We start from the raw sequence: 27,037 nt of genomic DNA on the forward strand, positions 1-27,037 counted from the left end.
GTCGGCCTACCTGCAGTACGGACACTTCCTGGCGTTCAACTGGACCTTCCAGAAGTTGTTTATCAGGCTGCTCTTCATCTCAACCAGATGTTTAATCTAACAAACAGAAGCGACGTGGAGTTGGTGCGTGACGCAGGAAGATATCGCCAGTGAAACCACCTGTCCGGTTGGGTTTGTGTTCATGTGGTGGTGTAAACTCACGGGTTTGGAGTTCTGTGAGGCCTCGGCGTTCGCTCCAATGACCGTGCTGGTGAACTCCCTCAGCACCTGCTCGATTTCGTCTCCTGTGGCTTTGGGGTTCTCTTCAAGGTGCTAACATAAACAGAACAACAATAATCAACTTGAATAATTTTTTTTTGTCTGAGAGCTAATCTCCACGGTTTCCTATGGTTACTAGTTAACTACACACTAGAAGTACAAGTAGGATCCTGGCTCACCTTTAAAAATTAGCTTATGTGTATCAATTTTAATGTGGAAATTCTGATGTTGATGCTTCTCAGCAGCTGCAGATGTGATTGGTTTGATGTTCCTTTAACCCACCTGATTAAGAACTCTCTCCACAAGATGGACCTCCTTCATGGCTCCACGCTCCAGTAACCGGAGCTGGTTCACCAGCAGGTGGACGCCGGCGCGGGGACACGTCAACATGTGACACAACAGGCACGAGCCGCGGATCAACAGGTAGAGTTTCTGAAGGGGAACAACACGTCAGACACAGACACAAAATGAAATTAATGAATTAAAAATTTGACTATTTAAAGCTAGAAGCATATCGGAAGCTGATGGGATGCGCTGAGAGCAACACTCTTTAGTGTAGAAGCTCTAAGTGAAGAAAACTATTATCTATAAGCTATTTCTTCTGTCAGGGACATGACAGCACAAAACCTGGAAGCTGTAGTTTGTATCATATATTGAAATATGTCTCCATTTTCTTCAGGCTAATGGAGAGAGTGAGAGTTGCAGGAAATAACTAGAAAATTCCTGAAGAAATTTATCTGGGGCCTGCCAAAGTGTGCCCGTCGGATTGGATCCAGCATTCTGATGCTAAAAATTTGCATCAATGCTAAGCTAAGTTCAAAAATTCCAAAGAAGTATGTGGAGAATCACAAGAATATTGACTAACATGGACTTGCACCATTTACCAAACTAAACATGGCTAATAAGTAAGAAAAATAGCTAATAGCTTATTTAAGCTAAAAAGCTAATGCTAATGAACTGCCTTGCTGCGCAAGGCAGTTCCCTAACCTCAGACAAACAGATAATGCAGAATAATATCATTGCACCGCCTGCGGCGGTGCACTATTCAGAGGGGTATATTGAGGCTTTTATTTTGAAATTTGCGGTAAGCTTCATATTAAATGCCCACACTGATCCAGTGTCTAAGAGTGCTTTGGATAAACCAGTCACGTCAAGCAAAAATGAGCAAATATATCATGTAAAAACTTTTAAGGCTTTTATTTTGAAATTTTCAGTAAGCATCATAAGAAATGGTCAAACTAATCCCATGTGTAACAGTGATTGTGTTGAATCGGTTCTATAATGCTCAAAACACAAGTAGTTCTAAAGGCCAGCTCAGTCCTCCTCTGTAGTAACTGACAGTTCCACCATGTTGTAGTTCTAACCTTCAGTCTTTGTAGTTCTAAAGAGCAGCTCAACTGTCATGAGAATGAAACACACAGGGAGAGATGGAATCCTAACAGTTTGAAGCAGTTAGTTTTTCTGATCAAACATCTCCTTACCTAAATGCTGCCAATAGCATGTGAGGTATCATTAGAATGTTGTCTGTAATTGATTTACTCCATTCAGTATATTTAAAATGACTAATAAGTAAGAAAAATAGCTAATAGTTTATTTAAGATAAGACTAATAAAGCATTCTAATATTATTGCATCGCCTTACGGCGATGCATTATTGTTCTGATTGTCCTATTTAATATCATTAGGTCAAAGGTTAATGCCATTGCACTTATAACTTATGTCATTTACTTACTCCATTAAGTATACTAAACATGGCTAATAAGTCTGAAAAATAGAAAATAGCTTATTTAAGCTAAAAGGCTAATGCTAATGAACTGCCTTGCTGTGCAAGGCAGTTCCCTAACCTTCGATAAACAGACAATGCAGAATGATATCACTGCACCGCCTCTGGCGGTGCACTGTCCAGAGGGGCATTTTGAGGCTTTTATTTTGAAATTTGCAGTAAGCTTCATATTAAATGCCCACACTAATCCAATGTGTAAGAGTGCTTTGGATAAACCAGTCACATAAAGCCAAAAAGAGCAATTACATGATGTAAAAATTCCCAAGGCTTTTATTTTGAAATTTTTGTTAAGCTTCATTTGAAAGGGTCAAAGTCATCCCATGTGTAACAGTCATTGGATTAAATCAGTCATATAACGCTCAAAAAAGCAATGACCTGATGTAAAAAATTTCAAGGGCTTTTATTTTGAAATTTTCAGTAAGCTTCATTTCAAAGGGCTAGACTCATCCCATGTGTAACAGTGACAGGGTTAAATTAGTTATATACAGCCCATAGCAGCAAGTTGTTTCTAAAGGCCAGCTCAGTCCTCCTCTGTTTTAACTGAACTAGTAGTTCAACTACAGTGATGCGATTTGTAGTCCTAGCAGCCTCCCTGCTCTGGGTTCCGTTGCCATGGTAAATAATCCTCTCTGCCAGCTGTGAGTGAGACATCCAGGGGGAGACAATTCTCTGTTTGAGCCAGCCAGTTTGACTAAAAAAAGCATTGCAAAAAACAGTTTCCCGTTCGGGAACCGTAATACATATTCAAAACCGTTTGAAGCATATGAGAGGGCTATTTGTCGTCTCACATAGTCCCGCCATTCATATCTCTACCTCACTCACAGTATTAACAGCGATGAGATAAAAAAAGTGTGTGCCAAGGTCTGAAATTTTTCAGAAATACATGGAAGTGAATCAGTGAGATCTGTCTGCTACCCTGGCGCATGACTTTGCTCTGAAGCACCTGGAGAGAAAACTGTAAGCTTAGATAATTTTTGAAAACATTTGACCGGAGCAGGCAGCGTATCAATGTCATGACCAAGTTTGATACCAATCATGCAATATTTGTGAGCGTGAGGGCGAGTTAAAAATGATTTGGGGTCAAAATGTCGCTCTGACTCTCACTCTAGCGGAGCAACCTTCACACTCTGATTTTTCCAAAATCAAAAACTTTGGGTCGCTTAGAAAGAAGTTGTGGACAAACCATAATACATATTGACGGTTGTCTTCACTTTAAAAGAGATCACGGACGATTCTACAAAATGAAGTTTGAATGGCGTTTCTACATAAAGTTATGATTTACACAGAAAATCCTCAAAAATAGGGTATTTTCAGGATTTACTGGTTGCCTCATCCCCTTGACGACGAGAGATGCACCTGGTGAGCTCGTTAGTGATTTTGGGGTCGTTTTTTGCTTTTTACGTCGCCATGGTAACTCCAAATCCCACCAAAAGTAATAGCACACCTCACGGGATCGAGCCGCACGTTTTGATACCACTTTTGTGGGTGGGCTCGCAGCGGTACGAGCCGCATTAATGTCCGCGGATGAAGAAGTTAAGAATAATAATAAAGAAACATTCTATTGGGTGTAGAACAATAGGTGCCTGCCATGCAATGCATGGAGGCAGTGACTGACTTGCTTCGCAAGTCAGTCACTGCTCTCCTTATGCATTGCTATGGGCAGGCCCCAATAAGAAGGCTAAACGTGAAAAACCAAAGTTACGCTCCTTTATCTTTTCTTCCTATCTATAATGAAATCAGGTTACTGCAGTTTTCTTTTTTTATTATTACTAATTCTGCTTAAATTTTTATTTTTATTTTCACTTGAATGGCACAGAAGAAATGTCACATTTCTTGGGGGAACATTTCTAAATAATTTATAAATATTATCTTTTTGTGTTACGTTATTAAAAACGTAATCAATTACAAATTTAATGATGGAACTTGACTTAATGTCATGTTTTGATTGTTGATTTAATATTGCATGACTTCCTGTTTTTGTGTTTGTTATGATGTAAAGCACTTTGAAATGCCTTGCTGCTGAAATGTGCTATACAAATAAAATTTGATTGATTGATTGGTATATGTTTGTGCACTGAATGATGCTCACATCAAAGAACAGTGGGTTGTAGACTGGTAGAGGCAGCTCTATGTGTCCAAAGTGTCCTGGACAGTTGTTGAAATCCTGACAGCAGGTGGAACAAACCTGGGAAAACCCAACAATATTAAACAAAGTAACATTATTCATTTAAATGCAAAATGAGGAATTGGATTCACTCAAAAGATTTAGCTACAAGGTCCAAACACTGAGCATATATAATGTTTCTCAGTAAAGCACCTCTTTGATGTCTGTTGGCCCCAGAGCCAGGTCATACAAACTGTTCTGGGCCACATTTCCAACAGCGTCCAGAAGCTTGGAGTTTGTGATGGTTTTCACGCTCAACTTCCTGAAAAAGAGATGGAAAAATGTTGCAACTTATCCTCAGCTTATCAGTTTGTCACCAATTCTGAGCTTTTTGGATCAGAAGTAAAACAGTGGTAAAGTTTATCTTTTTTTTTGAGTTATTATTTGACAAGCATACTCAGCTGCTACAAGTAATAAGTCTCCCCACAGCAGCTCCGATGTGACACACTTCAGGGGGCTAGAAGCTACGAGCTTCTACGTTGTTTTGAACTCTGACTCGCCAGAAGCTAACATGCTAAATCTGCCTCACCTTATTTCTTCGGTTGAGTACAAGCCAAACGACATGCCCTCCAGCCGCCGCCATGGCACTTCTTTGGAAAACAACATTTTTGGATACTAGCTGAAACTTTGTGTGTTTATAGTTGTAAATTCATGGCGCTGAGCTTGAAGCCCACGAGTCGTACTTTCCTCCTGTTAACGCACGTGGGACCGCGAAACCACAGCTGAGACTGGAGGGGAGCACACGCACATACATTACAAGGCATTTACACGAAATTACTCTTTACATTCTCTTCATATTTCAATGTTATCTACGAAATGGTTGTCAATGCAAATTTAAATCAGATATACTTTGGCATTAACTTTTGAAAACCCAATGAGTATTATTTCTTCCCCCCTCTTTCATTGGACATGGTTTATCCCTTTCCCACAAGCCTTTAGTTTTTAACAATATGGCGGCTCCCTGTAGGCACGTAGGACATCATATTCAGAAAAATGGAAGATTTCTGCGGATTAACATCGACCAACTGTTTGCTAGCAGGTAGGTCATGCTTGTGAATGTTTTTCTATCGTATTTTACTTTCACTTACTTGTAACGTGGTGTGTGTTATTAGTTTAACAGCAGTAGCATCCCCGGCAGGAGAGGTCACGTCTCTGACTTTCTACTTACATCACAACTACTCTGAGTCGGCTAAATCTATTTAAATTAAATATACTCAACTTAACAAGAAGGCTAAACGTGAAAAACCAAAGTTACGCTCCTTTATCTTGTTCAATTTTTTTTTACCTATCTATAATAGGTAGATAGGTAGTGTACTCAGTACACAGATAGTGTATCTGAGTAAACTATCTGTGTACCGTGTACTCAGTGTACTCAGATAGCGGGGGAAAAAATGCTTCTAGGTGTAAAATAAAAAAATCAAGTCTTGCAGCAGTTCCACAGTAAACTGTAAATTCTGTTTCCCATTTATTCGTTGGCCAATTTGAAAATATTGGTTTATTGGTTCGTCTATGGTGGCGCAGTTGATAGCGTTCTTGTATTTGCAATACGGAGGTTATGTGTTCGATTCCCGGTTAGGGTCTTTCTAAATTGTGGTTGTGTCCAGATAATTAAAGCTTAGTTCTGTCTCTCCTCAGGAGTTTTGGGCGGACTTCAGCTCTTCAACAACAAGCTACCGACCTTCATAAAGGTAAACCAATCATAGCAGTATGGACGTTTGATTTGGAGTTTATGGAAAGACTAATGTATTTCCAAAGGATAGAGTGAGGCTGAAAACCCTTCACCTTCCAGCAACATAAACATGGACATAAACCAAATGTGAAATACAGTTAATATTTAGGGGTGCCAGTACTTTCACATTGCACCGTAACCATAGCAGATCAGTACAGAGAACAGTGTTGAATTTCTGTTGTCTCTTGATGTAAAAATAGCTTTTTTTTTCTTTCTTTTTTTTTTTTACTTTATTCCAGAATCAAAAGAAGCAATAGTCATCCCCAGAAAAAAATCATGGTATGTCTAATATATCATAAACATCATAGAAAGTTTTATTCTGATCACTGATGACTACATTCTTTAGGACAGTCAGTATTGCGTTTTCCTCTTGACAGGAACAAGGAGGCAGTGCTGGAGGCCCTGGCTTCTACTGTCCAGCGAGTAAGAGTTCTCTCGGGCTAAGATTTTGGTTTGTCTGCGTGGTTCTGTTTGTTATTTTTGTTGTTTATCGTGTTTTCTGTTTGGACATTTTTCCCTGCAGGACCCAACAGCGTATCCCTACCAGTTCCAGGACGACTCGTACCTCTCACCCAGGACGTCCACTGAGTTTGTAGGAGCTCTAGCTCGATATATCAACTTTTAAATCTGTGTTACCATAGTGATTTCTCAAAAATGAATGGAGACAGTACCTGACAGTGAGTTGTTTGTTTTTCTTCCTTCTCTTTGCAGAAGCTCTTCTCCCTCTCTCAGGAGTCTGGCAGAGCTGCAGCCAAGTACTTTGTCAACAACAACCCCAAGTTATTCATCAAAGACTTTGCAGAACCGCATATACCAGTAAGAACCGCAGGGATGCAAATAATTAATTGACTACTGAAATTGTTAATTGATGGCTTATTAAATTAAAACTAGTACCAATAATGTCCGCTTAAACCTTCTTTCAGTGTTGTAGTTTAGCTGCCATCCAAAAGAGGGCGCAAATAGTTCATTCTTATGCATAGCCATTTGATACGGAAAGGTCCAAATAGTATGGTGGCCGACAGGTGCAAATGCGCAGCAAAAGAGAAAACATGCAAACAAAAAAAAGACACGCGCACAAATTAAATGCGGCAAACAAAAAAGAAGACAACCCCGAATGAAATGCAGCAAACAAAAAGTGTTGAAAACGGAAGTGCTCCAGACCACTAGGGGGAGTCAAAGAAAATAGTATTCATTTCTATGGGACCAGATGCAAGATTCAGAGAAAGAAATTTGAAAGAAAGTAAAGGTGCGTATTACTATATTTCTTTTCAGATACGCCGTCTTTTATAATATTATAGAATAACAGAATAATTTATGGGTAGCGTGATATCTGAAAAGCGTATCTGAAGCTTATCAATTAATCTTTAGTCGATTGATGATGGGGTTTTTTATTTGTTTTTGCAACCCCATGTCTCCTGCAGGGACTCGGTGTGAGATATGATTTCTTTTCCCTCATCTACATTCATGTTGTTATACTCATCTAACAAAAGGTCAGCGCCTGCAGCCTCAGGCATCTGTCTGCCCATGTCTTATGTTGTTTGTTTATGGGGTTTTTTATTCTTCTTTATGCTTTGGATGGGCTGTACTGAAACAAACTTTGTTATTCTGATAGCCATCAACTGTTTGTTTTTTGTGCATTTGTAGTGTTTGATGCCAGAGAGCGTGGCGCTGCGTCTGGAGGAGGTGAGCGAGGAGGCGCTGGAGGAACGGATCAGCCTGAGGAAGGTCTCGGCTGCAGTCGAGATGTACGATCAGCTGCTGCAGTCCGGTGAGGTTGCACGCAAGAAAGGTTAGGTTTCTTTAAAAAAAGAACCTGCCACCGATGTGCTGCTTCATATCTGGTAAATATTGCTCCTTCCAGGCACAGCAGTCTCCATGGAGACAACCCACAAGTTGTTGGACCTCATCTGTCTGTACTGTGACAGGGACCCAGTCCAGGAGGGGGCGCCGCAGACTGAGGACAGAGTGAGTCAAACTTAATCAGGACGATGTGGTTGGCTCTACAGAGCGCGGATGCTGAGGTTTGTCTGCGTGTTCATCTCAGGAGGAGGCAGGAGAGGAGGAGAGCGGGAGGCGGAAACCCATGAGGCGCCGAGCAACGGACTTCCTGAAGTCCACCTGGAAGGAGAACAACAACGCGGAGAGGATCTTCAACCTGCTGCCGGAGAGAGACACGCGGTGTTACTCCGCTCTGATCAGAGGCATGGTGAAGGTAAGGCCTCGCTCACATCCGTCATGCTGAACAAACAGCCGCGTTTCATCACCGGAGTGTTCCTTCATTGTTTATGTCTCCCTGCAGCACGGAGCATACGCAAAGGCCTTCAACCTGTACGCAGACCTGCTCAACAACAGACTGTCAGGTGAGGAGGATCAGGAGACACAGCGAGCAGGAAGCAGCGTATTGCTAATACTGGACGAATATCTGCTTAGATCCTGGATAGCTCAGATGTGGGGTTCCCCAAGGTTCAATCCTGGGACTCCTATTTGATTACAGACTCCACCTCTACTTTATCAGGTTGTAACAAGAAATAAGATTAATTACCATTAGGAATGTTGCAATAAATCAATTTATAGCAACATGACTTACTTTAATTACTTGTTAGCTCCAGGGTGTCCCCCAGAAAACTTTCCAAACCCGGTGGTAGGCCGCTGGATGACCGCCACTTTTTAAATTTTATTTAGTTAAAAAATATTTCAAGTTGACAGGAAACTTGAAAATATCAATTGATGATTATGTGTTAGATTGATACCTGCACACCAATTATAAAGTATTAAAAAAAGGGACAAACATTAAAACAAACTAAAATAAATAAACAATGCTTAGCCTGGTACGCTAATTCAGCCAGGAAAGTTGCGTAGCACCAAAACTCTGACGGTTTTCTTGCATTCACAGCTGATGTCCACATCTTCAACGCGCTGATCTCAGCCACTCCTGATGTCAGAGAGAAGTTCAACGAGAGATGGGACCTTATCGCTGTAAGAACTCCTCAACTCTGGAACGTTGTTCAGATTCCCTTTAATAAAAAAAAAAAGAGAGAGACATTTTTAACATCAGAACGACTGAAGGAAGCAGCCAGACCAGGTGTTCAATGTTAAATTATGTGTGTGTGTAGGAGTTGCTGAACCAGATGAATGAACAGAAAGTTCGTCCCAACCTGCTCACCTTCAACAGTGTTCTCAAAGCTCTGAGGCGATGCGGCCTCCTGGCTAAAACCTTCTCGCCACAGACTCTGAACGAGATGAAGGCCCTAGGAATCGGTAAGCTACAGGATCCGTCGCCTCTGCCGTTTACCTCCAGGGTTCACGGGGTCATGTTGTTTCCTCACCCATGTTTTCTGCTGTGTATCCTTCAGCTCCAAGCTTGGCCACCTACGAACACATCCTGGCAGTCTTCTACAAGCCAGGTAGGTCTGGCTCTCGCTGAGGCTGCTGTTTATGAGCTACTTCCTGTTTATGAGCTACTTCCTGTACGGTTACTGAGCGGTGGACATTTCCTCCGCAGCCTCCTCCAGGCCCAGCAACACTGACATCTTAAAGGATGTGTTGACAGAGCTGGAGGGAACCAGCTTTACCTGCCAGGACCCAAATGACGGTGAGGCCAGAGCAACTGAGAGAGGAAATGATGTCATCTGTACTGATATGATGGCAGGAAACCTTTCTAAACTTTTATTTTTCTTTTCTTCCCAGTTTTGTTCTTTGCCACTGCAATGAGAATGGTAAGTTTTAACACTTTTTTTATCTTTCCTTTTTTGTTGTTTTTATTTTTTATTTTTTTTTTACTTTGACTTTACTTTTCTAGCACAGAATCAGAATTGGGTTTTATTCACCAAGGTTGAGCAACCAAACAAGAAAATTCCATTTAGGGCTGTGACTCTGTTACTGCTACATTAACCTCACCTCCAATGTCTCCAAGTGTTTGGACGGTAAAGATCTGGAGCTGGGTTACAAAGTTCACAGTCTGGTGGAAGTTGGAGAGAACTGGAGGCTGCTGGGAGATTCCTATCAACAGGGTCTCTATTAGTAAGTTCCCAGAAATGGCTCTTCTGATGCAGTCTGTCATTTTTATTGTTTTTTCCTTCTTCCTAACCTTCCCCGTTTCCTCGGCAGCGGTCGCTTCTTCAACCTGCTGTGCATGATGGAGCACATCGACGTGGTGCTGAAGTGGTACAGCCGGATTGTCCCCTCGGTCAGTGCGCCTCTATCCGGCTACGTTTCCATTACAGACGTGCACCAAACTTTGTCAAGATTCTGCTAATGTTGGGGGAGAAAAAAAAGCACAATTTTGCGTATGCGTTTTTTCCATTATTTAAGAAACGCGATAAAATCACGTGAATACGTTTTTCCTCGTGAAAAGTAATTAAAAAACACGCAGCGCCGCCATCTTCCAGCTACTTCCTGTCGTCTTCTTCTTTGTGGTTTTCTCCAGTAGTGACATCCGGTTGTTGCTCATGTGACTCGTCTGATGTGGGGGAAAAAAGTGCTTTTGTGTTTTGTGAATTTGACCAACCGAGGTTGATGAGGCCTATCAGACACCAACTTCTTGTTTTTCGATAATTGTCGATATATAGGCTTTGTTAGGTTTTTTTTAACTGTCAAAAGGTAAATTTGTTTGCTTGGAAAAAAATTTAAACGTTTAAAATCCGATCATATTTGCCCTTTAATAGTGTTTGTTTTGTTTATTTTATCAGAAATGATGTAAAAAATAAAGAAGAGCGTATGAAATAAACCACCTGTAATGTGGCTAAAAAACCCCACATTATCGTAGCAGCAAAGCTTTTTATAGAAAAACAAGTTTTTTTGAAATTGTGTTGTTTCTATTAATTTTTGAAATGTGAAATTGCACAATTACACGGTGAATGGAAACGCAGCTACTGCTTGCAGATTCCTGCCGCCTGTGGTCTGTAGCTCACTCTTCAGTCTGCTGCTTGCAGTTGTACTACCCCAACCCTCAGGGAATGAAGAACCTGCTGCAGGCTCTGGACACGGACAGCCGCCTGGACCTGCTGCCCACCATATGGAAAGGTCTGTCCCGCACCACCAGGAGCGCTTCACCTGCCTTTGTTTCTATAAATATGGTTCATTTCCCTTTATTGTCTGCAGACATTAAGACTTTGGGTCATGATAACAAGGTGGATCTGGTGGAGGAGCTGCTGAGTCTCATGGCCAGAGAGGAGCACAGTGTGGAGGTCTGTTTTCGGCCCTCACTGATCCACTTTTTTCACGTCCAATACAGGAAATACAGCCGTACTGGCTGGATTGACTGAAAATATGTATTAAAAAAAAAAAACACAGACATGAATGTGCTGAATTAAAACTCATTTGATAACTCTACACCAGTATAAATACACAAATAGCTTCATAAGTTTGGTCAAACATGTAAAAACAACACAATTTTAATTTGTCCAGTCAACGCTATTAGGAATATAATAGCCATTGTGAAATAATAATAAAGAAAGTGAAACTGATTACCTCGGTCAAACAAGGAAAAGTACTGCAGCAAACTTTCTTTCATATGGTTCAAAAAGTGCATTTAGGTATTCTAAATATATTGTAAAATAAATAATAAAGCATGACATCACTCTGAGCACAAAAAAATACTTTACAGTACAAACCACAGCAATATAAGCAATATAAATTATTTTATCATTATATTTTTCCATTATGACAGGTTAGGCTCTGCCTCACTTGCCTCCCCTGAATGAATGTCCCTGATAAATTCAAAACTGCGATCAAGTGTAATTACTGTGAGCAGTTTAATGATGAATTCAATTTCTTTTGCCATTTGGTTACTTAAAAAAAAGACTGCAAAGATGTAATAAATAATTTTTATAGTTATCCTAACAGTACCACAAGATCTAGAGATAAAATGTCTGTCTGACCATATCGTCCGCAGGTCCAGGAGTCTTTTGCTGCGTGCGCTCTGGACGTCAAAAGCGTGTTTGACGGGAAGCCCGGCATGGAGTGGAGCACCTCGTCGCTGTCGCACATCTCCACCCTGCTGCTGCGAGCCAACAAGCTCCAAAAGGCCTGGTGAGTGAAGGATTCACACCGCTTACAGGTCGGCAGTGCGTCCTTAAAAAGTCTTCTGCTGAATTATCTAAAATTAAGGCAATACAATGTCTTAAATTATTTTTTTAAGTGGCCCTTCAATATATTAATCACAAGTATTAAATTTTTTCTTGACAAGACTATTTGTCAAGAATAGTCTTGTCAATATAAGAGAATAATCTCTTATATTGTATGTATTTTTATTTCTGGCAGAACTTTTAAGTCAGGCAAAAGTTTGAGTCACACTCTGACAACTTGACGTTATGTGACTGGAGACTGTTGAAGTTTTCCGACTTTGAGCTATTCTTTCTGTCGCTATAAAACTGCAAATCAAGGAAAAGGTGTAAATATATTTCTCAACTCTTAATTTTTAAAATTTATTTCATCTCCAGTGAAAAAAAGTCTGAAAAGGTTTTCAATTTAAAAAAGAAAAAAGACGGTTGACGCTACCGGTAACTCACAGCTAGCTAAGTTAGCTAGTAAGCTTTTTCCATCTATCATGGCTAACGGCAGTTGTTTGAACAAAGTTCGTTTCTAGGCGAAATGAGTCTTGAGTTCCTTTCATAATAGTCTTAAAAAGTGTTAAGCTCTCTTTATCGCATTACACACATACTACTATAGAATAATGCGTGGTTTTGAAAAACTGATCAATCTAAAAAGCATTTCTATTCTGACCACTCTTATAACTTCAAATAAATTGTTATTCATCTCATTTTATTAAAATAAATGCGTTGAAATTTTTGGTTATGTTGAGAGAAAATATGGAATGGTTAAGGTATAAAATAGCAAAATAATTTGTCGCTCTTCACCTCTGTGGACCTACCAAACTCCGCCACGTGACCACAGATATAAAGACGATGTTTCTTTCAAAGCCTCGCGGTGCATTGTTTTTATGTAAACTGTCGTATCTCCTATTTTAGGGAGAAAATAGATCAGCGCGGACCAACTGTGTCTTGACGATAACCTCACTTTATTGCTACAATGTAACACGTCCTACGTCACACATCCCCACAATCCTATTGGTCTACTATACTTTCTCTAACGTAACCTGCGTAAAGCATTAACCCTTAATGCACTGTATTCAGATACACCACATCTCCCTTTTTTTTTTTCTCTTTTTTTTTTTAAAAGTCCATCATAACCTGTGGAAGAGAACAAGGTTAAACGAAGCCTGTTAAACAAATACTTCTGCTTCTCTTCCAAATACAACATTTACAAACTTATTTTCTGTAGTATATATGTCCCCTGTAACTGGTACATTGTAAAACAACATTTTAGCACATCCTGAACATTAACAAAATCTTTTTTTTTTTTTTTTTGATTTAACTTATAAGTTCAGTCTAGTGGGCTGTTTAATCACTCTCCCAGACCTGGTTGTTCTGGGAATAGAAACCCCCGGAGAGTGCACAGGAGACCCCACAGCAGGTGGTGCATGATCCTGCTCTAGGACTGGCAGTGGCTCCTGTTGCTGCTGTCCACCCTCATCTTGTGCTGGAGACTGGAGTGGTATAAGATGCATGCGGTTTCGTCTTACCACTCCATGTGGCGCATCCACAAGGTAAGATCTCGGAGAGGTGTGACTCTGGATCACTGTCCCTGGTGTTTGTGTGTCAGTTATCCACACATCCTGACCTGATGACAGGCTCCTGAGTGGCTTCGCACGATGACGCCTGTTGAAGTTTGCAGCATCTGTCATCCTCTTCTCCCTTTCTTTCTGAAACAGCGAGCTGCGGTCAGGCAGCGCAGGTTGTAGCTCAGAGGGATGTGTCGGCACTGTGGTGCGGAGCGTCGACCCATGAGCAACTGTGCTGGGCTGTATCCGTTCTGAAGAGGAGTGGCTCTGTATGCAAGAAGAGCCATGTACGGGTCGGTTGCCTTCTTCAGAAGACTTTTCATTGTCTGCACAGCTCGCTCAGCCTCGCCATTGCTACGGGAATTTGGGACTACTGGTAAGGTGTTTGAACCCATATGCTGCGGCAAAAGAAGCGAATGCTTGACCGGAAAATTGAGGTCCATTGTCAGACATGAAACTCTCTGGGATGCCATGCCTAGCAAACATTGATTTTAGATGGGTAATCACATCCTTGCATTTTGTGTGTGACAACAGGGCAAGCTCGACATATCTGGAGAAGTAATCAACCACAAGGAGATAGGTTTTCCCCAGCTCAAAAGGTCGGCCCCAGCTTTTGCCACGGACGCCCAGGGCATTCTGATGGCATGAGTGGCTCACTGTGATTGCGGCGCTCTTGCAGGCACGTTCTACATCTGAGCACCATCTCTGTGATTTGTTGTCCGAGCCCAGGCCACCACACAGTCTGATCGACGCGTGCTTTGCACTTCACGACCCCTTGATGACCCTCGTGCAGCCTGTTTAGCACATCGTTCCGCATTGCTGCTGGAATGACCAGGCGTGTATCCTTCAGCAACAGTCCATCTTGAACTGTGAGTGTGGCCTGCTCAGGCCAAAAATGTTTCAGAAGCGGTTCCTGCTTTGCGTGCTCTGGCCATCCGTCTGCACACATTTTCATGACACGAGCATACGCTGTCAGCCTCCAGCTGTGCCTTGAGTGTGTCCATAAATGTGGGACTGACAGGTAAATTGTTGACAATGCAGTCCACATAAATGTTTGTGCTCTCCATTAGTTCAGTGTCATTTGCGGTCATTTGTTTCTGTACTGGTGACCGTGACAACGTGTCGGCAGTCCAGAGTGACTTCCCCGGAACATGCACAATGTCATAGGAGTAGCGCATGAGCCTCATTCGGAAACGCTGTATCCTTGGTGGCAACAGGTCGAGTGCTTGTGCACCTAGTAAGCAAAGGAGAGGTTTATGGTCAGTCTCTAGGCAGAAGTGCTTTCCTAACAAAAGTCCCGGAAGCGCTCACATGCCCAGGTTAGGCCCAGGGCCTCCTTTTCGACTTGCGCGTAGCGTTGCTCGGTGGGTGAAAGTGAGCGAGATGCGTAAGCTACCGGCCTCCACTCACTGTCCCATTTCTGGAGGAGCACGCCCCCCAGTCCATACGATGAAGCGTCTGCTGATACTTTGGTGTCCCTGTTCTGTCATACATGGCCAGGACCGGTGGAGAGGTTAGTGCCTCTTTCAGCACCTTAAAAGCCTCTGCCTGGTCCACCCCACAGCCAGCAGTTTTTCTTTGAGAGGAGGTCACGGAGAGCTTTGTCTTTCTCTGCCAGCTGGGGTATGAATTTTCCCATCTGGTTTACCATCCCCAGGAAGCTCCTCAACTCGCTCACGTTCATAGGCTCTTTCATGTCCCTGATAGCCTTTATCTTCTCCGGATCGGGCCTGATACCTGATGCGGTGATGACATGCCCGAGGAAGACCACTTCACTCCTGGAGAGCTCGCACTTGTCTGTGTTCAGAGTTACCCCTGCTTGCTCGAGCTTTTTCAGCAGGGCATGTAGATCAACGTCGTGCTGCTCTTGGTCTTTTCCACACACCAGCAGGTCATCGATGTGGCAGACTACCCCGTCCAGTCCGTCTATGACCTCTGCCATTACACGCTGGAAGTGTTCTGGCGCAGAGTTGATTCCAAACGGAAGACGCTGGAAATGGTACCGTCCGAAAGGTGTTATAAATGTTGTGAGTTTGCTGACTCCTCTGCTAAGGGAATCTGCCAGAAACCCATGTTTGCGTCTAGTTTACTGAAGACTCTGGCTCCAGCTAGCATCCCTAGGCTCTGATCGACTGCTGGCAGGACGTGCTTCTCAGCACACATACTGGTTCAAGCCTGTGAAGTCCACACACAGGCGTAGTCGCTGGCTGTTCTTCTTTGGGACGACGCGATGCCAGCGCACCAATCTGTAGGCTCTTCAACGCGCCTGATGACCCCCATCTCTTCCATCCGCTGGAGCTCCTCCTTCACCTTTTCCATCAGAGGCAGAGGGATTCTCCGTGGTGTCTTTAAAGAGAATGGTACAGCATTAGGCTTGAGCTTGATATGGTAAGGTCGTTGGATGTCGCCTAGGCCCTTACAAAGTTTTGGGTAGGTTGTCTTTAAAGAGTCCATAGTGACACTGTCAACTCGAATAAGTATGCCCAAGGCAATAATGGCTGGTAACCCGAGTAAAGGTGTGTCCAGGTTTCTGACCACATAAACCTTCTCCTCCGTCTGCTTGGCTTTGTAAGTCAGCTGCATTTTTGCATAGCCTACTACCCCCAGCTGTATCTTTCCTGGACCCAGCAAGGGTTTCTCTGGCTCATGGAGAACAGGCCTTTGTACAAGTCTTTCAGGTCACTTTCAGAAATGGCAGTTACATCTGCCCCAGTGTCAAGTTTGAACTTCAGCAGTTTCCCTTTTATCTGCACATCCACCTCCCACTTATTGGTTTTGCATGTCACGGAACCCAGGAAGAAACTTTTCCTCTCTTCTTCCTCAATGCACGCTACTACAGCCTTGTTTCTACATACACGCTGGTAGTGGCCTTTTTTTCCGCAACCCCGGCATTTTGCGTCATTGGCCGGACATTCAGCTCTGGCGTGAGAAGGACCTCCACATTTAAAACACTGGGCGCTGCGCTGCATGTCTCTGCCTTGCGTGTGTTGGCGTGCACCACTGTTTTTCAGGTTTGAATATTTCTGTCCCTTTTTAATCAGTCTGTCTACGGAGCTACTCTCCATCTGCATCACACTGCTAGCGTCACTCCTAAGTGTGCTCTGTTGCTTTTTCACTTCTTCCGACTGTCTTGCCATATCTATGGCTTTTTGCAAAGTCAAATTTCCCTCCATCTGCAGTCGTTCGGAAAGTCTGGTGTCTGCAAGTCCCACTACAATCCTATCTCGTATGAGCTCATCATGCAAGTCCCCGTATTTACAGTGCTCTGCTAGAGCATGCAGGGCAGTGACAAATGCATCGACAGTCTCATTAGGCTCTTGTTTTCGCATATTGAAGCATGCGCGTTCAAACACAATGTTCTTTTTCACAACAAAGAAATCCCCGAATCCGTTTTTTACTTTGTCATATTCTTTCATGTCAGCATCACTCAGCTTTAGCCCTCTCAATACATCGTCGGCTTCATCCCCCATACAATATATCAGAGTGTTAATCTGGTTCTCCTCGGAGTTCGAGGCCAAGTTGCTCGCTTGCCGAAATCTCTCGAACCTCCGGATCCATTTTGTCCATTCGAGCGGTTTGCCGAAATCGAAGGGCTCCGGTGGCTGGATGTTAAATGTAGCAGTTGGTGCGCTAACCGCCATGCTCACTTCCGTTTGCTGCCGTTAACGTTTTCCTCACGTTGTTCGGTCATAACATCCACCACTGTCTCTCCCTCCGTCTCTGTCGCCGTGGACCAAGTTCCGTTTCAACTTTACTTTCCCGTCATAAACACAGCACTTCTGACACCATGTCGTATCTCCTATTTTAGGGAGAAAATAGATCAGCGCGGACCAACTGTGTCTTGACGATAACCTCACTTTATGGACCTTACCAAGCTCCGCCCACAACTGGCCCACGTGACCGCAAGTCTCACAAGCAAAGCCTCGTAGCGCATTGTTTCTATGTAAACATGACTCCATTAGTGCATAATTTCTACCTGATTTTCACAATATATCAGCTACTACAATGGACAGAGGAAATAACAAGTTCATGTCATCATCTGGGAGGAGGTTACTGGTTTCTCAGTCACAAGCTGGTTGCAAACCTGAGGCCAGCAGGTGTCAGTCGGTCAGTTATGGTAGATCTGAAATTTGGTTTGATGACCTCAATATGAGAAGCTACAGACTGATAAGAGGAACCAAAGAGCTCTGTTACGGTAAAGAAGCCATTTGTTTGTTAAAATTTTATGAAATCTATTTGTTCTATTTGATGTTTGTTATGAATGACGTATAATCACAAACAAACAGGGTAATTAGTCCAACGTTTAGAAACTACAGCGGCTGTAATGAGCCACAGCAAATGTAAACAAAGGTAAAATAACCCGAACAGGTGATCAACTCAAAACCATTCGTACCTTTTTAGTCTGTCTCTCTTTGTAGTTTAAGCATACTTGTTACCGTATCAATCGCCTGCGCCCCGCAAGACGAGCAAAGATTACGTTAAAAACAAAACATTCAGTCCGTTACGATATCAAGTTTCCAGGCTTGATATTTATTTCTGTATTATTAATCAGCGCTTCCCTGAACACAGCGATGGTTGATTGACCAGCTGTACTTTGTGCTAGAGTGGCTAACACGAGTAACAATTTAGTCCAAAGCCTTTTCTGCTAAAATAAAATCTTTAGTGTGTGTCAGATACAGTACACGTTGCATATTGATCTGTTTAGCTAACGTTAGACTGTGTAGCAGACAGGCTTCAAGGTGTAGAAGTTGTATCAGAACTGCTATTATGCTGTACTTAGCTAACGAAAAGCTCGTGTTTGTGAGACTGCCACCCACGTGACCACGTAGAATGAGCATCAGCCAATGAAAAGCGGCCCCTCTGGTAAGGTCCATTGCTACAATGTAACACGTCCTACGTCACACATCCCCACAATCCTATTGGTCTACTATACTTTCTCTAACGTAACCTGCGTAAAGCATTAACCCTTAATGCACTGTATTCAGATACACCACATAAACATGACTTGATTAGTGCATAATTTCTACCGGATTTCCACAATATATCAGTTACTACAATGGACAGAGGAACTAACAAGTTCATGTCATCATCTGGGAGGAGGTTACTAGTTTTTCAGTCACAAGCTGGTTGCAAACCTGAGGCCAGCAGGTGTCAGTCAGTTATGGTGGATCTGAAATTTGGTTTGAAGACCTCAATATGAGAAGCTACAGACTGATAAGAGGAACCAAAGAGCTTTGTTAAGGTAAAGGCAAATCTTCTGAAGCTGGGATATAATTTAATTTCACATGGTAGAAGCCATTTGTTTGTTAAAATTTTATTAAATCTATTTGATGTTTGTTGTGAATGACGTACATTCACAAACAAACTAGGTATTTAGTCCAACGTTTAGAAACTACAGCGGCTGTAATGCGCCACAGCAAAGGTAAACAAAGGTAAAATAAGCTGAACAGCAGATCAACTCAAAACCACTCGTACGTTTTTACTCTCTCTCTCTCTCTTTGTAGTTTAAGCAAACCTGTTACCGTGGCAACCGCCTGCAAATATTACGTTAAAAACATAACATTCAGTCCGTTACGATATCAAGTTTCCAGGCTTGAAATTTATTTCTCGATTATTAATCAGCGATGGTTGATTGACTAGCTGTACTTGGTGCTAGAGTGGCTAACATGAAGAACAGTTTAGTCCAAAGTCTTTTCTGCTAAAATAAAATCTTTAGTGTGTGTCAGATACAGTACACGTTGCATATTGATCTGTTTAGCTAACGTAAGACTGTGTAGCAGACAGGCTTCAAGGTGTAGAAGTTGTATCAGTGCTGCTATTATGCTGTACTTAGCTAACGGGAAGCGTGTTTGTGAGACGGCCACGCACGTGACCACGTAGAATGGACATCAGCCAATGAAAAGCGGCCTCTCTGGTAAGGTCCATGGACCTTACCAAGCTCCGCCCACAACTGACCTAAAAAATCTGAAGTCTCACAAACAAAGCCTCGGCGCTTTAATTCTATGGAAGTTTCTATGTAAACATGGCGTCTTCCACTTGGACTGATTCTTTGCGGAGTATTCCCGACTCGATTAGTGCGTCATTTCTGCCTGATTTTGAACACATATCATCTACAACAATGGACAGAGGAACGAACAAGTTCATGTCATCATTTTTGGATGAGTTAAAGGTATTTGAGCCACGTGATGCCTCCAAAGTTGTGCATGTCACAGCAAAATGCTTTCGGTCGATGAGGAAAACGGCAGACCCTCACACCCTCAGCATTAATATAGATGTGGACAAGATAACTGATGCCTATTGTTCTTGCAAGGCTGGGTAAGTTGTGCATTCATCGTTTTGTCTGTTACTTTTGAAATCAGTGGATAATTCCTGTGGTTTGTTGGCAAATGTTTGTGTGGCTATCCTGATACGCTGTACTTGGTGCTAGAGTGGCTAACACGAGGAACAGTTTCGTCCAAAGCCTTTTCTGCTAAAATAAAATATTTAGTGTATGTCAGATACAGTACACGTTGGACATTGATCTGTTTAGCTAACGTAAGACTGTGTAGCAGACAGGCTTCACGGTCTTGAAGGTGTAAAGTTGTATCAGTACTGCCGTTATGTTGTACTTAGCTAAAAGGTGTTCATGATGGATGCGTTTATTATTGATTTTCTTTTTTCAGACTTGGGGTCATTGTTCACATATTATAGGCCTCCTCAAGACCTTGCAGTATTTCAAACTGCAAAGTTTTTCCTCAATCCCTGACCGATTGAGCTGCACCAGTATGCCACAAGCTTGGGGAGCACAATCAGCTCGGGGTTTGAAGATTGAACCCGTGCCCATCAACCACCTCACTCTAGCACAACACGTGACTCACCGCAAGCGCAGACCGAAGGAATGCAGTGTGGACTTGAACAAAATGTATGTAGTTTTTTACTGATTTAGATTTGAAACAAAATTTATGACAAAATAATATGTACCCTAGTGTTGTTTTACGATTCTGAGTGTAACTACAATTGCATGAATGCAAACAAAACCAACACATAAAACTGTTCTTTATTTTAATTACCATTGCAAATTTGTCAGCTCTCAAAATTCATTTTCATTGTATTTACAGAGTGACAAAGGTTGAACCCGAGGAGATAGCTGCACTGAAATTATTCCACCATTCTGGATGCCTGCATGTGTAGCGGTTGTAGGAAGAATCACACCGGAATCACTCTGGAATCAACTCTGCGTTGTTTTATTCCTGTTCAAAACAAGAACATTTTAAATACTGAGGCTCCTGGGCTCCGGATTTTCCCCAAACACCCTCTCCTCAGCGCAGCTTGGCGCGAACTCACACAGAAATGCATTAAACAAAACAAAAATTCTCTGATTCAATAATAAAATAAATCTACAGTCATATAAAACAATTAAAATAAAACCTAAACAGAAATAATAATAAAGAAATAATTACAATTTTCCACCATAACATAGAAATATACTAAATAAATTAATTTAAGAAACAACACGCATACCTGTTCAAAACAAGAACATTTTAAATACTGAGGCTCCTGGGCTCTGGATTTTCCCCAAACACCCTAACCAACCAAAAGAAAAACAATAAATAAAAAAAATAACCACGTTGATAAAGAAAACTTGAAGGGTGTCACCAGTGTGGGAGACAAATGCCCAGCATAGTGCTGCGCTAAACATAAATATATATACATGAGTTTACAACATATTTTTTGAACGTTTTCAATATTTTAATACACAAATGAAAGACAACTTTATACACCTACCTCTCCTAAGCGCAGCTTGGCGCGAACTGAGGAGGGCAGCGGGAACACACAGGATATAGCGCAGAAACAGGAAACAAAAAAATAAAAGCTTCTCCGCCAAAATAAAATACAATTCCAGAACTAAGAAAAGCAAATAAAAATGTTTTGAGAAGGTTCATAAAATAAAATAGATTATAAATAAATAAAATTAACTCAGCTACACATGCTACCCAATTTTTGCCTAGAAATGCAACCCAGTGGCTCTGCTCAGCTGAAGAAGACACACATGTACTATGCTCAGGTTCAAGGTCAACGTATGATCACAGGATGTGATTTTTGTGATTTTATTGTTTTCACCCACAAGGATCTACATGTAGAAAGAGTGTGGCCAGACAAAGTATTTATGTCATCCATGTTAGAAGTTTTAGCTGCTTTCTATCAAGATCATGCTGTGCCTTATTTACAAAACATGTAGGAACTGGTTATCCTCACTTACAATGTTCATCTGTTTGCACCTCTATCCCTTTGTCTGCATCATTGTTTACTGCAGCATCGTAGGTATCCCTGTAAATAATTCAGAACATTCACTGTGAACTAGATGGTATCCCTGTAAACAATTGAAACAACAAAAGTGATTCTGTTTCTGTTTGATGTTCATGTTTGTGGAAAATGTGAATTGTGACACATGATAAATAATAAAATAACTTTGAATCAGAACTGTGATATGGATGTGTATGTAATTGTATGTACTAACAAGCTCTCTGCTCTAATCGATGGTCTCTTGTCTTTGCTGTCCTGCCTACTTGCACTTTCCGATGCTCTTTTTCGTGCGCGCCTAGCTGTATGCACTCGCGCTCCGTCTGCTGGTGTCGGATAAGGATGGGACGCTGTTGGCCCATCCCCGCCGACAAAAATGCTAATAAATAAATAAATAAAAAGCAATAAGTATTATTGCTTTGCTTTAAGTATTAAAGCAAAGCAATAATACTTACACCAGCACACACTCCCTTGTTCTTGTTGATCCTACGAAGGTTGAGCTGCTCATGTGGTCGTGCACAAGCTTTGATCCAAGCCCGGCATTCTGCTCCTGATTTTGGAAATCTGTGAATTTTCCAACCACAAATACGATCAGGATATCTGACATCACCAGTACAGATACCCCACTGGCAATGCAGAACCATTATTTTTCGATTGTTGATTCGAAAACTTTATGCGCGGTAGGCTAGTACAGTAGTAGTCTAGCACTACATTAGCTTGTGTTTGTGAGACGTCTTCGCACGTTGTAGCCACTCTATGACGTAGAATGGGCATCAGCCAATGAAAAGCGGCCCCTCTGGTAAGGTCCATTGACGCTCTGCCTGAAGGCCCAGTTGGGACCCGCATTGAATTATGTTAATCACTCATAGATTAATCCAGGTGTGTAGCAGCAGGGAAACACAGAAAACATGTAGGGCAGGGGGGCCTGAGGACGGGAATCGAGAAGCACTGGTCCAGTCTGTTGTCCAGATGAACACTGAGGGGTTCATGTTGTTCAACAACCATCACTTCTTCTCCCATCTAAAAACTCAACAAATGACTCAAGTTTGCTTCTTTTCACTGCAAACTTCCCCAGCCGGGGAAGTTTGTTCTTTGGGGTCAGAGAAATTTTTTCCTGGGACAGATTTCCCTTCATGGTTCCAGTCTTCTAAAGCTGCTTTTGTTAAAGCAGATGTTGAGTTTTTAGATGGGAGAAGAAGTGATGGTTGTTGATCTGGACAACAGACTGGACCAAGACAAAACCAGGAGGACTGTGACCAATGTAACTTGTTGCCTCACATTGTGGGGCAACAAGATTTTTTTCTAAGACGCCTGCAGGAATGTTTCCCCGTTCCTGCAGGACGTCTTTTCTCTTTATTACATTGGTCACAGCCAGGTAAAATCGGTGTTCGGACCTTGGGTGATCTCAGGTACATCTCTCTGACAGCGTGCGTCATGCCTTTAGAGGCTGCTTTCTCCAGACCAGAGGATGAGTCCGAAGAAGAATCTTCCACAGCCAGGGAAGATTCTTCTTCAGACTCAACATAAAGGGAGGTTGAGTCCGAAGAAGAAACTTCCACAGCCGGGGAAGATTCTTCTTCGGACTCATCCTCTGGAGTTTGTTTGTACTCAATGTAAACTTCCCCAGCCGGGGAAGTTTCTTCTTCGGACTCATCCTCCTCAGTTTGGTTCCTCTCACTGTAAACTTCCCCAGCCGAGGAAGTTTCTTCTTTGGCCTCATCTTCTGGACTTCGGTTCTCTTCCCTGCTAACTTCCCCAGCCGGGGAAGTTTTGTCTTTGGGACAATCCATCGTCCTGTTAAAAAGATAAACGTCATATTCCACGTCATCTTCTTTAAAATCACTGGTGTCAAATTTGACACCAGGAAATATTCTTTTCACAACGTTTCTTACTCCCGTGGTAATTAAATATCCAGCTCCAAAAGAGAGTGGAAAAAACACAGTTGCTGCCAGGAGTCTGTCCATGGTAAAATCTTTGTGAAATGCTGTGTTGAATGTTCAAGAGCTGCTACTGAACTATCTGATGCTTTGAGATGAAAGCATTCATAATCTCAGATGTCCTTTGATCTATGACATAGATGTATGTCATGGAAGTCGTCATAGCAACAATGACCTCACTGTAGTTCTGGGGGAAGGTCTTGCTTCTGATCGTTGCTATGGAAACGGTCAGGTCAGTTCTACAGGACTCAGGCTATTAACCCTTTGCATCTGAGTCACTTAATCATTTGAGGTGAATTATTAATCATGACGGATGATGGAAGTTTATATTTCAGGAGGCTAGAGATTAAAACGGGGATTTAATAGTCAAATATTAAGTTTAGATTGACAATGTTATATTAAAAACATTAATTTAAGTAGGTTTTTATCATTCTATCAGGCTTAAAATTTTTGAATCATTCTTGACTTAAAATATCTTAAAGGTAAAATTAAATGTTTGGGTTATTTGGGTTTTATAACCCAATTTCTAGGTAGAATCTGTTGGGTTAGTTTGACCAAATATTAGGAGGTTGGACTGCCTAATGGTTTCTGATCTCGTTGTCTCTCTTCCGGTTCCCTCTGCAGGGACCTGCTGCAGCTCTTCAAAGACAAAAACAGAGTTCCTTCGTAAGTTTGTACACCATTCTTTTTTTCCTTCTCTCCTTTTTTTTTTTTTAGCGTGTAACCCCTTGTTTCCCTGCGGTCTTTTCTCCACAGTGGGGCGCTGTTGAGCAGCTTCCTGACCGCATGTCGACGCAGCGCTTCCCCTCAGAGAGCCGTGGAGCTGGTCCAGCTGTCTGCCGCTTTCGGTCTCCCAACAACCCCGGAGCTAGCGAAGAGGACACTGGCTGAGTTTGAGCTGAACGACGAGCAAAGGTGACTCGCTTAATTACCTGGAATCGACCGACCGCTTGGCGAATCAATTTTACTAAATCGTTCTGTTCTTCTGGGGAGTTAGAAAAATATATGAGGCACTGTGTAAAAGTTTTAAACCGCCACACCGGTGAGCAGAATGCTAATGAAAACACTTCCTCTGTAGACTGTGAAGGACTATCTGGTGGCCTGGCCATGAATTATTAGCAGACACTACTTGGAACTGACTTGGAACATTTAGAGTCCTGACAGCAGCATCTGAATAAATTAGAGAGGTACATTACAGGCCCCGTCTGACTGCAGAGGAGGAGTGTGGAGGTGGGATGGTTATGGTTTGGGCCGGTGCAGCATCTGACTGAGAGCTTTGAACATCAAAAAGAATCTTCTTGAAAATCTTAAGAGACTAAAATTGATGGATTAAGAAAAATCCAGCATATCTCCTTTAAAAAAATACTGTAGACCCATCTCAGAGCATCAGTTTAGCTGTGCAAACTACTAAATGTGTAAAGAATTACAATGTTTTTCTCACTTTTATTCACTATTTAACAAATATTACGGTCCTTTGGCATAAAAGCTGCCTCATGCCTTCTGATTTTAGTCAGCCATGAGTTCTTAGGGTTTTGTCTTTTTGTAGCCAGGGTTACTGTTGCTTCTGTCTTTTTTCCCAGAAACTTTTCCACTTTTTGATAGCTAAGCTAGCTTGAAGAGCAAAGCAGCTTGATAAATCTGACTATCAAGCAAGATGAGTGTGCCAAATAACTTATTTAAATTTATTTTATAATAATGATTGACTACTAGGGCCATTAATAATAAAACATAAAATAATGAAAATAGTCATAAAATTATGGGAATAAATTTGTAGTAGGACTTTATTCTATAATTCTACAAATTTATTGTTATATTATTTTGACTTTATTCTCGTAATGACTGTGTTGTCATATTATTATAATTTTATTCTAGAAAGACTTCTTATAATATTGTGACTTTACTTTTTTTAACTTTATTATTTTAATTGTTTTCACATGGCCCTAATACTCTATTTTAAAAAAACGGATTAGGTTTTATGATTTTTTTTTTATTTCCTTAGTTTTTATTATTTTAGCAGTTTTTTTAAACAATTTTTTTCCAGTTTATGAGGTTCTCATTAGCGCCCCCTGATGGTCTCCCAGGGTTCTGTGGGCCTCCCACTTAGAAATACTCTGATTAGAGAAACCAATCTGTTTTATTTATCTGTTGTTTTTTTTTACTCTGAAGAAAATCTAACTAACTTTCTATATGAGGCTCACTGGGTAGTTTGCCACCTTATCTAATTATTAATCACCATTTATTTACTAATCAGTGGCAGAAATTAGTAATATAAAACGGATGCGCTTTCTTTGCCTTTAATGCAATTTGTTTTTTGTTTGAAAAGAAAACCATGAACCCTGTTATTAGAGCTGACCTCTTCCTGTACACATTAACTCAGTGTTTCCCTCCTTCTCTTCCAGATCCATTGTGTCTGAATTCGAAGCTGCACCAGAGAAAGAAGACTAAATAAAAAGTGCAACAAAAAAAGCCCTTATTGTTAAAGTCCTACTGCTTATTATTGTAAGGAACATTTGTCACTTGTCTCCACTTGACTCCACTGTCTGTGTAATAAAACATTTGAACAAATGCAGCCGCTTTCTTTTCTTTCTGTCCACTAGAGGTCAGTGTTTTTCATGTAACCTTTATTTTTATTATTTTTGCTCCTCTGGAGCTTTTAGTCCTTTTCTTTCCTTTTATGGTCGACATTTGAAGATCTTAGACTCACCAGTCTTAAATGGTTGTTTTTCTGTATAATCCAACAAAATTGACTTTATCCTCGAGGGCTGGGGGGGAGACACAGGCGCACATTTCTCTCTGTGATAATTTACCAGCTTCCTGAAACTGCTGATAAGCTCCTTCCTCAACATACTGCCTGTTGATTACATTGCAGGGGGGTCTGGAATGTTGTGCTGAACTTGAGATCTACGAGGTGAAAATGTCTGTCAAAACCACTTAAAGAAGCTTAAAAACCAAGCTTCTTTAAGCTTGGTTAAAGCTTAAACAAATGTTTAAGCACAGCGGATGAGGCGAAGACAGATTAATAGTTAAATTTATGGAGCAATAGTGTCGACCCAAGTATTCTCTCATGTCTCTACCTGTCCACACTCAGGGGAGATGTAGGGTGGGAGAGAGCAAGCCGGCACAGGTGAGTTTGTCCTAATCAAATCCCTTCCACCAATCATCAGCTGAGCTGCCAGTGTGACCAAATAAGGATAAACGGGCAGAAGAGCAAAGGGAAGGGAAGGACAGGTTGGTGTTGAGTCGGGATGGGTGTGGTCCGAGACGGG

At 41.7% G+C, this 27,037-nt stretch overlaps 2 protein-coding genes across 3 annotated transcripts in view; one reads left to right on the top strand and one right to left on the bottom strand.

Moving 5' to 3' along the window:
• Positions 1–4,906, bottom strand: part of polr1a (RNA polymerase I subunit A) — a 29,383-nt gene extending 24,477 nt beyond the window's left edge. The window contains exons 1-6 of the mRNA XM_044126657.1: positions 4,734–4,906; positions 4,358–4,466; positions 4,130–4,225; positions 541–690; positions 202–312; positions 11–96 (exon numbers count right to left, since the gene is read on the bottom strand). Coding sequence (XP_043982592.1) covers positions 11–96; positions 202–312; positions 541–690; positions 4,130–4,225; positions 4,358–4,466; positions 4,734–4,810 — 629 coding nt within the window. The 5' untranslated portion in view covers positions 4,811–4,906. The remainder of the gene's footprint in view (positions 1–10; positions 97–201; positions 313–540; positions 691–4,129; positions 4,226–4,357; positions 4,467–4,733) is intronic.
• Positions 4,907–4,953: 47 nt separating this feature from the next.
• ptcd3 (pentatricopeptide repeat domain 3) lies at positions 4,954–26,334 on the top strand. 2 transcript variants are annotated; one of them, XM_044126658.1, is made up of 23 exons: positions 4,954–5,243; positions 5,840–5,892; positions 6,173–6,212; positions 6,311–6,356; positions 6,457–6,525; positions 6,645–6,749; positions 7,578–7,722; positions 7,795–7,898; positions 7,978–8,145; positions 8,233–8,293; positions 8,827–8,909; positions 9,047–9,191; positions 9,287–9,337; positions 9,436–9,525; positions 9,621–9,649; positions 9,847–9,953; positions 10,041–10,119; positions 10,865–10,955; positions 11,034–11,119; positions 11,827–11,963; positions 24,396–24,437; positions 24,528–24,686; positions 26,171–26,334. In XM_044126658.1, exons 1-23 carry the CDS (start codon positions 5,155–5,157, stop codon positions 26,214–26,216), a joined length of 2,025 nt encoding a protein of 674 aa, XP_043982593.1. In that variant the 5' UTR covers positions 4,954–5,154; the 3' UTR covers positions 26,217–26,334. The 2 variants fall into 2 exon arrangements, with proteins under 2 accessions (XP_043982593.1, XP_043982594.1); XM_044126659.1 differs by having other exon boundaries at positions 7,578–7,701; positions 26,171–26,332.
• The last annotated feature ends 703 nt before the right edge of the window (positions 26,335–27,037 follow it).

This window comes from Gambusia affinis, linkage group LG09, assembly GCF_019740435.1.
Source record: "Gambusia affinis linkage group LG09, SWU_Gaff_1.0, whole genome shotgun sequence".
NCBI lineage: Eukaryota > Metazoa > Chordata > Actinopteri > Cyprinodontiformes > Poeciliidae > Gambusia > Gambusia affinis.

Coding starts and splice junctions, on each gene's coding strand:
- ptcd3 (XM_044126658.1), top strand. CDS start 5,155: ATGGCGGCTCCCTGTAGGCACGTAGGACATCATATTCAGAAAAATGGA. Junction 11,964..24,395: donor AACAAGCTCCAAAAGGCCTG/GTGAGTGAAGGA, acceptor TTCCCTCTGCAG/GGACCTGCTGCAGCTCTTCA. Junction 24,687..26,170: donor GAGCTGAACGACGAGCAAAG/GTGACTCGCTTA, acceptor CTTCTCTTCCAG/ATCCATTGTGTCTGAATTCG.